Genomic DNA, 12,500 nt, shown 5'->3' with positions numbered 1-12,500 from the left:
CCGATGGTAATGTTCACATAGCCTTGACCTAAATTATACATAAACTAAACGTGTGTTTACTTTAAAAGAGGTGGGCAAGGGGTGATAAATACTGTCTTCTCATTGGATGCCAAAGAGAACTGAAACTGCAGTCTGTGCCCTTGAGTCTAATCTATTTACTAGGTGTGCTGTACCATATCATAGATCATGGCCAATCTTCTATTCTAGATCACAAGAATTTGTCATATTGAAACTTTTGATTTTTTGCGTATAGTGTTTACAGTAGTTTCCCTTTGCCCCTGTGCATTTTTTTAATTGATCACAACTAATAAGCTGTATTAGAGTATGACATGTTAACCTTGTATAACTACTATCTACTTTATCTAATGATTGTATTGTGAATTCACTGACTCCTGTCCTCCAGAGTTTTCTTTAGCCACATAACCCAGCCATGCCATTTACATGCCAGTGCAGTCCTTTTAAAAACAGGCCAGTAGCTGGATAGTTTCAATTTTGACCCTCACAATTTGTCTCAATCGAACTGCATTGCTGTTTTAATGTAGTCTTACAATTGCAGGAATTTCATGGAAACTATTTTCTGTGGTTTCCAGTTGGAAAGCACCATGAGGGGAGTGGTGAGGGCACGGTGCAGTTCAACAGGGTCACCAAGAACATCAGAGTAGAAATCAAGCACGTTTTTCATTACAGTCTACTCCAGGAGTGTGAGTGACACAGCTGCTATGCTACTGATCACACCACACACACACACACACACACACTACTATAACACACAAACAACAGAACACACCCAATCTATCCAGTATATACCATCACACACACACACACACACACACACGCACACACGCACGCACGACCCTCAACAAATCATATGCAACACATTCAACAACACATACATTAGCAAATGACTAGCCATAAGCTGTGCAAGAGTGCCATCGTGGATGTAGGAGTGTGGATCAGGACATTTTCCTGCCCAGGGCCAGTAACCAGACTGGACCAGCTCAAGAGTCAATAAAACGAACATTGATCGGGAGGAAGCTCTGACCCACTGCCCCCTGTCCCACAAACATACAATATAGCCTGAAGGGCTGTTCACAGAATGATAACTGTAACAATAACTATGACCATAATGATAAAAGTCTCTCCTTTTGTTAATGAATGTGATGGCTAAAATGTGTTTAGCGTTCTCAAAATCGCTCTGAAAGTGATACCCAACGATATCGTTCTTCATGTCACTATCATCATAGTTTATGTGTGAACGTCACACACGTTCATATTAACAAGAGCGATATTTGTTTATGGTTATCGTTATTGTTATTGTTCTTGGTGTGAACGGCCTTTTAAGCCGATGATGCACAAGGTAACTTTTTCAGCAATGTTGCTGGGCAAAGTTCGGGAGTACTGTTGTTCTGGAACATTCTCACTGATATTGGGCATCATTTTTCTTCTGGAGAACTTCAATCATAAGCAGGCAAATTATCATAATCATCCAATCAGAGCACATGGAACTGGTTATGTGGTTGCCCAGCAACACTGCTCAGAAAATTGCCCCATGCATCATCAGTTTTAGACTCTATGAACTTGACTAACTTGAAACAATGTTAATGAATGAATGATGCTACTGAATGATCTCTTCAGCCTTGTTTGTATCTGAATTGGAGCAGCTACAGTAGGTGAGGACCTTGGGCTGGGGAAGCAGACACAGCATGCAGCCTTCAGAGAAACTTCCTCAAAGGAGCACTCCTCTGCTCTCTCGGTCAAGCGGGCGAAAAAAAGCTCTTACAACCAGGGGTGCACCGTCACAACTTGTAAAGGCCTTGGTGTGTGCCTGTGACTCTTTTGACCTTATGTCTGTGACAATGTGTAGGGGGGAACAAAAAGAGACAACCAAACAGACCACACACTGTCTGATATGACGAAGATATAAAGGAAGATTCCTACACAGCTGAAAAGCCGTCCTATAACCGTGCAACAACACTGAACTCACAACAGGTCCAGACACCACTTAGACAAACCTGACCTGCCATAATCCAAACTACCGCAGGGGTCTATGCAATACGCAGAAAGGGTAGTCTGTCAAAAAAAAATATGTGTGAGAAACCATGTTGCTGTCTGCTGACTATTCTAGCATATACGGATTTCATACTGCTGTGATTTTCCATTCCGTCACAGAATAATATGGAACGTGATTCCAAAATGGCGGCCAGTCCATGGCCTCAGTCTGCTCAGGCATGCATGAAAAAGGGGTTAGCTGAACATGACTGGGTTGAGAAGGGGCTGGAGGAGACCAAATTGTTCCGATGCAAGTATTACTCTTTGCCATTGTCATTCTTTCTCTACTTTTCTGTCACTCTTCATGTCTTTTGTTCTAGTGGTGAATGCATCAGTATGCCAGTGGACATTCCCCAACTCTGACCTACATTCAACAGACCAGGGGCTCTTCCTTTTGACAACATGATAGGACTTATCCACCAGACATACATACACATACTCAGACATAAACTAGACAACTACCAGAGCTGACCGCCCCCTGCCAAGAGGTAAACAAAACAGAAAGCTGCCCATGACCGGGTCTTTAATAAACATCTGTGAGAAATTCATTTTGTGGAATAACTGTAAAAACAAATGGTCTGTGTCTTCAGAATAAGTCTCGATTAACGTAATTCATGTGAAAATATAAGTGAGAAAACTAGACATGTGTTATGTTTATGTGTGTGTGTGCATGTGACAGGGAGTGAATAAGTGTGAGTGAGTGAGTGAGTGAGTGAGGTAGAGAGATAAAGTGAGAGAGAGAGAATAAAGGACAGAGGGGGTGGGGGGTTGTAATGATGATGTGACACACAGCAGACCATTCCCAGAGGAAGTATGGGGTCAGTGAATGCTGCCATTAGCAGCTCTTCCTGCAGAGAATCAAGTCTGGGCACAGCGGTACCCCACAAAGTCTCGCGAAAGTGAAAACGTACAACAGAGAGAGAGAGAGAGAGAGAGAGAAAGAGAGAGAAAGAAAGAAAAAGAGAGAGAGAGAGATAGATAGACAGAGAGAGAGATAGATAGATAGATAAATAGATAGACAGAGAGAGAGATAGAGACAGAGACAGAGACAGAGACAGAGACAGAGACAGAGACAGAGACAGAGACAGAGACAGAGAGAACTGTGGACCTATTGTACCTTGTCTCTGGATGAAGATCCTGAGAAGAGGATGGGCAGAGGTGACTGCCTTGCAGAAGTTGTCGTCGTTGTTGATGGGCAACAGGTCTCCGTGCACGTCCGCGTAGCCGATCATCACCTCCATGTTGGCGATGCGGTGGATGTGCATGATCAGCTTGTAAAACTCCTCAAACTTGCCTGGCTTCACACGATCCACAGAGAACCTGCGGAACTCAGCCCCATACTACAAATACATAAAAAGAGAGAGAGAGAACACATGTTAGGTAGACGGCATTTCTTAACTTCATGGAGTGAATGAGATGACACACAATTATCTCACTCATATTTATACTCTATTTGTATAACCCGTGACCAGTTAAGTACAACCTATCCAGCAGACAAATACACACAAGCCTACATCACACATAAACACAAACATCAAACATTATCCTTGCAAATCGGTACGCGCACAAGCACACACACCGTTAGACATTTCTGCTCTTCGTGTAAAGACTTTGCGGTGTTAAGAAGCACCAAGGTTCATTTATCAGTTTAACTCTTCGACCCTCAAGACGGCAGCCTAAGCACTAGACTAAACAGGCACAGGCCGACTTAACCTGACTTGGCCCTGGAACCCATATTATCAGACTAATTCTATTTGCTAGTTTTAAATCACAACCATTGGCTTCGAAATGCATTTAATTTAAAATTATTCTAATATCCTAATCGAAGTAAATGCTAAATTATTGTGTGATAGAAAGCTTGACTGAGAATACCCTGATTGCACATAATTTGCCTGATAATGCAGGTCTGTATTTTTATTTTTTTTATTAGTGAACTTTGGGTTAACCTCTGATTCAGTGTTGTGAAAAGAGGTGCCGGCAAACAGCTTAGTAACAATAGAACAATACATGAGTCAGTTTGTGTTTGTCTGTGCGTGTGTGCGTTAGTGTGTGAGAGAGAGTGAGTACACGGACAGACAGCATAGAATGAAACACTGAACAACAGATGAGGTAATGGTTGTCACGACTAAGCACTTTCCACACTCTCTCCTATCTCTCTCTCTCACACACACACACACACACACACACAGACTGAACGACACACACACAGACACATCATGTACACACAAAAACATTGTGCAAGGAATGTGCCATATCTCATCGTTCATGATATACCAATGGACCTCCTTCCTGTGACAAAAAATTGTCATGTTGTGATATTAAATTAAATGTTGATGACAAGTTAACATATGCGCTGCAAGTTATAGCAGTTCATAAAACAAGAACATATGACAGAAGGGTTCAAAGTGAGGAAAACGAGTTATTCACTGATGATGGTCAAGATTATGTTTTGCTTTTTGTGTTTGCATGGCTCTTAAGACTAAACAGGTGTGAGTTGCTGTCAAGCTGAGAGTGGCGAATGGGACTAGGTTACCCTAAAGAACAGCATGAAATATAAGATATCTTGCATCTATGTCGGCAGCAAGATAAACACCGGGTGGGATCATATACACAAGCACGGCTTTGTCTGTCTCTGTAGCAGTTCTGTTTCATCACAGCAGTAATTTGTGAGTGTGCTGCAGAAGTGTAATTATGTTCTCAGAAATGGAGGGCAACATTAAAGCAGCAGGAGCAGCCTGTCATTAGAGAGCCAAACGCCAGCATCAGGCTGTACGGAGAGCGAGCAGGGTGGGAGGTGAAGGTTGGCGTGTGTGGCAGGTGCTCAATTCAGAGTTTAGAAAGGCAGTCACACGAACATAATTCCCGCTTACATATACACAGAATCTATCTGTGTGTGTGTGTGTGTGTGTGTGTGTGTGTGTGTGTGTGTGCGCGTGTACGTGTGGTGAGTTTTCTCTCCGCCGATACAGGCTCCTCATGGGTGTTCTGTTGCTGAGATGGCACTGTGACTCTGCGCTAACTTTGCTAACTATGTTTAGCAGTAGTCCTTCAGAGATGTGAAGTAGCTTGTTAATTAATGGATAGACATATCACAAGCCCTGTAGCCTGGAGGCTTATTGGACCCGACAATGCACTGAATTTAGCAAAGGTAACAGCCCAGTGTTGAAAGACAAATACTTGCATTCCAGTCAGAACCTGCTCTACATTTGAATGCCATTGAACTCTTTTTTGAGTCACTCCTGTGAGCTAGCTGTTGGAATAAATCTCTTGTCTTGTTTCCGAGAGCTAAACACGAAAGAGCTTCAAAGAAACATACATGTGGTAATGGAATTAATGTGATTGAGTCGTTTTCAAGCGTTTCGCTGGCTCACGCATTCACGCTCCAGCCAGGCCTCCCGGTACTGTCGGATCATGCTCAAACAGAACCTCACTAGACAGTGAGCCCCATCAGGCACGATGACAGAGCTGTCTATCACAAGACTCAGGAAACTTTTACCTGTTGAGGCAAGCACAACACGTGCCAGTACCAGTGTAGTCTGACACACACACCAGTTCCCCATGCAGATACCAGTGTGTTTACTGTGCATCAAGTACATTCATGGTACTGAACTTTCCACATTCTTTCGTTGTAAGTTCAATATTGTACGCAGAGGCTGAGAGACATGCCGACGCTGTTGGATGCCAAACAGCAGATACAGCTTAAGACACAGGAGACACCCCTTCTTGATAAGGAGGGAAGACAAAAGTAAAAAAAACAGCAGAGACTGTCCCCAACTCAGCTAATCTTATCATGGCCACCTGTTCCACGACGGCGCAAGTCAAAGACACGAATGCCAGGAAAGAACCTTGCAAACTCATGGCGGTAATATACTTCACACAGTTCCAGTCAGGGCTGTAGCAAAAGACTCCTGCTGTCATGTGATTGAAAAGATTAGTGAGTCACAGTGCTCTTCTCGCCAGCACTTCTCAGTGTGCATTGCTCAACCCCTCAATGAATAGAGCACCGGTGATGACACATTATGAGGAGGCATTCAAAAAAAAGGCTTGCCCGACACCTCTCCTTTCCAGCCTAATAAACTGACCTGCACTCCCCATCATCACATGGTGAGTGGGTTTCAATTTGAATACCCATTAGAGCTTTCACAGTGCCCTTTTGTGAGCACTCTTTTTCTAGTGTAGGCCAGGGACTCTCATGCCCTGTCCTGTGTTCTTGCAGACTGTGAGAAAGTTGCTCAATCTGCATCTCGCTCCCTTCTTTCAGACTGGGGTATTGGTCTATTCTTAGGGAGCAGTCTAACCCCAGATAGGGGAGGGGGGTGGGTGGGTGGGTGCTTGTGCTTGTGTGTGTGTGTGTGTGTGTGTGTGTGTGTGTGTATTGGGGGTTTTGTTGGGTCCTCAGAGGCCTCCTTTCACAGATGATGGGAACCCAACATTCCAATCCCTGATATGAATTAGATCATTGCTGAGGCCCCAGCTCTCTCAGACAAAAGATAGATCAGATGGTGGGCACTGTGCCCATTGCCCAGCCACTCTCTCCTAATGAAGGCCTTTACAGCCATGGCATATCATTATGAAACCTACCCAAACCAAATGAAAGTACGAAATCTATATCACCTCCTCAGTTTTCTCTGTGTAGAGGTAGGCTATGCATTCAGGCTCAAAGTTGAAGGTGTAGGCCTAACTTAGACTAGCCTACTAAAAGTGGCCAATCTGGCCATAGGCTTTACTGCACTGTTGTTGGTGATTCGTTTTTACAGATACAGTGTCAACCCTGAATCATACCACCACCATCAGCTAAGTAGTGCCTTCATTTTTTGTGACAGATAGATAGGTTGCTTTATATCAAGAAGAGATGTCATTTTTTTGTCAATGACTGTCGGTAAACAGGACAGTGGTCAATCTAGTCCTGTTCGGGTGAAATGTATAGATCCCAGCCAGAACGATACACATCCCACTACGAGCTCGTGTGTTGAATCATCCATTATTACTCGGGCGCTGATACCGCGTCATCAAGTAAAGAGGGCATTCCTTCAGGCATCAAGGAGAGGCAAGGCTTGGGGTAACCTACATGGAAGGCAGTTTCGGTATTGTCGATTGGGGTGGCTTGGTGAGAATGTCAAAGCAACAGGATTTATGTACACAGCAAGTCTTCCTACTCTGAGGCCAAGCACGTCAACGTCAGATCCCATTTGAATCCAGAAATTCAAGAACGCGTAGACCATGAAATACCCATTTAAATCCATGTAACAATTTCGGGGAGATGAAATCCATCGAACGCATCCGAATTCCTCGCAACAAACACAACAGTGTAGCGGAGTATTTGCCCATGAGATTTTTTTGAGGGAAAATGGGAGCATCACATCACATGGGCAAGGCAAACACATTAACCAGATATTCCAGATTTGCAAGCAAATTCGAAAATGAGCGTAGCCTAATGAACTTCTAACGCGCTATTGCACCAACGCAACTGTTCGTCAACGCAACTTGGTTGCATGGCGCAAGTGTTTCAATGTGTTTGTAAAATCAGAAAAGATTTTCCAACCTCAGTAAATGGTGGACCTCGCGGAACTTTGTGGAGCAGTTTTGGTTACAAATTCCCTAAAGTTTCTGTATTCGGTGGCAAGAGAATCACAACCTACCTTGCTTTTGACTTCAACGGCATTGCAATCCAATTGTCGTAAAGACTGCACGACCGAAGACTGCGATTGCGATTTATTAGGGATAATCCGACTCATTTTTGCTTTTTCTTTTTAAAAGTTAACACTTTTGCCCGCTTCACGGGGCAGCTCGATTAAAATCCCGCGTCGTCTGAATGGAGAAGTTTTCCCTCTACAGCTGTTGGTTACCTATATTCCTATGAGTGGTAGAATCCGTACGACTGTTAGTGAAACTTCAGCAGAAAAAATGAAATGTTATGAAGAAATCAGCAACTCGTTCTGGGGGAGTGGGTTAACTTTTAAAATGACATCATCGCTGCGCCCCACAAGCGTAGCGCCAAGCGCCAGCCCTCAATAGAAGCCATCCCACAAGGCGCCCATGCAATAACCATGAGTGGATTATACTCCCACAAACTAGAGGGCGCGCTTTTAGGGGTACTACTTGTTCTTATTTCTATAAATAGCCTACATATAACTAGTTTCATCGGTATGTGTGTAAGCTATGGTGTAGGATGATTTCCATGTGTGAAGTCAACTCGGTACAGCCGATGATTATTCTGAAATGTAATATCCTATGATTGCCTAGGTTTGTCTGACTTTATGTGTATTTTGGGAATAACAAAAAATTGAGAAATAAAGAAAATCTGTTTGGATAAATGTTGGTGCGCAAGAAAGTGCAGGCTACAAGGCGCAGCCTACATACAGTTGCGAGACATGAGAGGTATGCCATTTTAAATTCTATTCCGTGATGGGGTCACCACGCTGTCTCCAGGTTCACTGCGGTCTGGCTAGCAGCCTAGTGGCGCCAAGGAGGACAGCCGCAGCCTGCTGTTGGTCAGTTCGGGTCACCTCCACACTCCCTCACCAAACGCCAAATGTAGCGTACTGTTGTCACATTTAAGGAATATGTGACTAGATTTTCTAAATCAGTCATTCTAACAAGACTATTTCACGTGTCAGTCAAGCATAACTAGTTTAAACACAGGCAGAGTTTGTGTAGAATTAAGCCTATGGCCTATCATTTACGTCTTCTCAGTTGTATTATTAGCAAGAATGATAGGCCTGCGATTTGCAGGATCAGGATCATCTAACAGTTTGTAATGAATTTAGCAGTTGAAAATATAGCTGTCACGAGTCATCCTTAGCCTAATAGCAGGTAGGCTATTCAGTTATCCTAATGATAATTTAAAAGATGTCCGAAATAATCAAATCCAATAATTAGACGGACCACTGCTGCCGTCATGTGGTGCTTTCACGTGAACAAATTCTTGGACCTTGACAAAAAGCTATACCAGACATTGCTCTCCGGCACAACTAGATGGCAGTGTAACACCGTACCTCCGATAGTGTCCTGCTGTTGAACGGGCGATTACGCGTTTGAGTAGGGAAACTGCAGCTTAGGCCAATATGAGAAGGGTTTCAGAAAGATAATCTCTCCCTCTCCCTCTCTCTCTCTCTCTCTCTCTCTCTCTCTCTCTCTCTCTCTCTCTGTGTGTGTGTGTGTGTGTGTGTGTGTGTGTGTGTGTGTGTGTGTGTGTGTGTGTGTGTGTGTGTGTGTGTGTGTGTGTGCGTGCGTGCGTGCGTGCGTGCGTGCGTGCGTGTGTGTGTGTGTGTGTGTGAGAGACATACAGATAGACACAGAGAGGGAGAGAGAGAGAGAGAGAGAGAGAGAGAGAGAGAGAGAGAGAATAATAATACGTCATTACTATGTTGGAACATGTGTCTGTGTACTCCAACGTTGATGCTGGTTTTGTGTCACAGCCTTTTTGGAAATTGTGTAAATGTCTGGTGACATACATTAGGCCTACGTACCTCCCTAAAATTTCAATTTGCTCATACAGGTTACTGTACATTGATAAATTAGATTGTATAGTCTCGGTATGTGTAATGTAATAATTATATTAGAAATAAAAAAGGGTAGAAACTGGGTTTATTCAGCAAGGAGTATGGCACAGCAATTAAATAGCCTATGGCAAAAAATGGAAGAACTTCAACAGATAATGGTTATAGTGTAGACTACACACTTCCTGTAGTTTAACAATGCTATGTTTTTTATTGATGCATAGAACACAACAGTATGAACAACCTTGATTCCATATTCATACATAACCAAATATCACTTTCTTTCTTTTTTATTTGATCTTTTGTTCCCTTAGCCTTTCCAGCAACTGAAGAGGCCCCTTTGCTAAGCTTAATCATGTTTCTATCTACGTGTAAGGAGGACAATGTGTGTGTGTGTGTGTGTGTGTGTGTGTGTGTGTGTGTGTGTGTGTGTGTGTGTGTGTGTGTGTGTGTGTGTGTGTGTGTGTGTGTGTGTGTGTGTGTGTGTGTAAGAGAGAGAAAGAGAGAGAGAGAGAGAGAGAGAGAAAGAAAGAAAGAGAGGTGATGAGGGGATTAGAGGGACATTCCAGCACTTAAATTGACCAACTCACTGTGTCCAGGCCCAGACCCTCTCACTTCAGCACTCACAGGCACGCTGCCCGCTGACCCCCTCTCCCAGCCCACTAGTCCACTGCCTTTTGTCTCACCAGGTCTGGCCATGTGGAGACGATGGGAAACAGATGCAAGGGGAAGAAATGGGGAAAAAAGGAAAGAAAAAAAAAAGGTTCAACCCACATTCCTCTGTCTGGATCAGTCCCCCTGCAGGTCTAAATGGGGCCCCAAAGACCCTGGGGTGCTAGTTGAATCTATCAAACCAGACCCAATTCAGAAATTGACTAGAGGTGAAAGGACCAGGTTTTTAATGAGTACACACATCTCTACCGATTGCATTCATTGACAACCTCAAAGGCAATGCAAAAATAACAAACGGTGTCCTGGCAAAGTGAGTGGGTTATGCACAAAATCACTGCTTTTAAGCTAGTGTTGGCTCCTTCAGTCTGTCTGAGGAGTGTAACCTGAGTGAAGTTCTATGTCGTGGGTTCAACCTCCCTCAGGAAAATGGCCATGCCCTCCTCAACATGAAACAGAGAGGCACCACATGGCTGAACAAGGGGTAGGTACTGAGAAACAGAATATAGAAAGATATGAGAGAATGATGGTGTGTGTGTGTGTGTGTGTGTGTGTGTGTGTGTGTGTGTGTGTGTGTGTGTGTGTGTGTGTGTGTGTGTTTAGGTGTGTGTGTGGGGGGGGGGGTGTTTGTGGGGGGCAGCCAGACTGATGGTCATGCTCCTGCATGATCACTAAACATTAGCTTCACTGTGTGAGCTGCATGGGGTTCTCCTTATTAGGGAGTTAATCACTGCTGGGTCTAAAAGGGGCGTGGACATCCTTAGGAACAAAAGGTATTATAATCTTATGACTGCTTAGAAACATGTGCAAATGTGTCATATTGATGCACTGCATGTTGCTGTGAGATAAAAAATATATCTATTGCTCAATGTAACATGTCTATCATATTCAGGCTTCATTCAAAGACTTACATCCAGCATCAGTTCTACAAGTGACAAGTGCTTGTGAAGTGTATAATCCTCAGAGCTGGTAAACTTTTTTAGCTGGTGATCACTGGGCTACTAACGAGCACGGGAAATTCCCAGTTCACGATGCATGTTAAAGCAAGATCGGGGTTCTATTTACACCACGCCGGAAACCATGTATGCATGGATGGACTAATGTGCATGTACAGTATTTGTTTCTGCAATTATCATTACCCTTCCTTTTCTGACTGTAAATCGCCACGTGTTCCCCTAATTCTTTCCCTTTTCTCACCACTCAGCCACTGGGTAGTCTTTTCTCTTTTCTAAATGGCGGTGTATTGTGCATTTATTTACAACAACACTGTTGTGAATTATATGTTGGGGGAAATGGGTTGGGGGGGAGGAGCTCAGTTAATGAAGCATATTAATATTGCCTATAACCGAATGAGAGAGTCTGATATCTGGCCACAGATCTCATTTTGTCACATGTCAAAGACAAGACTAGGTGTTCATTTTCAATAACAAAACAGTATGTGGTAACAAAAATCATCCATGTTTTATCACAGCTTGCCATCAGGGGGCAGAAGACCCCATTGGTTAGACCAATTTCCCAACATAAAGCAAGTTCACTTTTTTTTCCTACTTGAAATTCTTAGGTCTGTCTTTTAGGCCAAATGCAGACACAGTAATGTGCCCATGACTCAGCTGAGCAGTTTATTTTTATTTACCAACAAATATCCCTAGCTATTGTCTTTCACCTTGACACAACCTCCTCATAAATCTTCTTATGCTGTGAAAAGGGATTTTATTATTTTATAGCCATGTTCTCTGTCAAGGATGCATATCACCATATTGACAGTGAAGTAAAATAAATGAAATGTTGTGCCTCATTAAAGTCTGAAAGTCTAATTTAAAGTGCTGTTGCAGTGCATTTTTTGTTTTTAATTGTATCTTGTAAATATAGTTAAATACATTCTGAGTTGTCCCACATCAATCCAGTCAAAACTATAACATCATCAGATACGTCACCGTCCTCTCTATGGAGAGAATAAAGCGGACTGGCAAACATCTGTCCTCTTCTGTCATGTTCACGAGATGCAGTAATGGCTAAGGCGCTTGTTCAAGGACCGGTCATAACCCAAACACTGCCTATGAAAGGAGCTGTGACCTAATTACTTGGGGGACTGTATCCATCATGCAATAATACATGACATCCTCAAAACACTGGAAAATCACTGTTTAGCAAACACAGATATGGCTAAGATAAGTCCTTTAATAATGAGTGCATTACGCTGGCCCATAAGAATCTTCAATGTGTGTGTGTGTGTGTGCGCGCGCGCGTGCACGCGTTTGTGTGTAAGAGAGAGAGAGAGAACAT

General features: G+C 43.3%; 1 protein-coding gene across 1 annotated transcript in view; it reads right to left on the bottom strand.

The window, feature by feature from the left end:
- Nucleotides 1–8,023, bottom strand: part of pard6gb (par-6 family cell polarity regulator gamma b) — a 28,016-nt gene extending 19,993 nt beyond the window's left edge. Inside the window, exons 1-2 of the mRNA XM_062529781.1 lie at nucleotides 7,689–8,023; nucleotides 3,167–3,389 (exon numbers count right to left, since the gene is read on the bottom strand). Coding sequence (XP_062385765.1) covers nucleotides 3,167–3,389; nucleotides 7,689–7,784 — 319 coding nt within the window. The 5' untranslated portion in view covers nucleotides 7,785–8,023. The remainder of the gene's footprint in view (nucleotides 1–3,166; nucleotides 3,390–7,688) is intronic.
- Nucleotides 8,024–12,500: the final 4,477 nt, after the last annotated feature.

The sequence above is a fragment of the Sardina pilchardus genome, chromosome 24 (genome assembly GCF_963854185.1).
Source record: "Sardina pilchardus chromosome 24, fSarPil1.1, whole genome shotgun sequence".
Lineage (NCBI taxonomy): Eukaryota > Metazoa > Chordata > Actinopteri > Clupeiformes > Clupeidae > Sardina > Sardina pilchardus.
The sequence above is the reverse complement of the archived record's forward strand: the minus strand, read 5'-3'. Positions and strand labels throughout refer to the sequence as shown.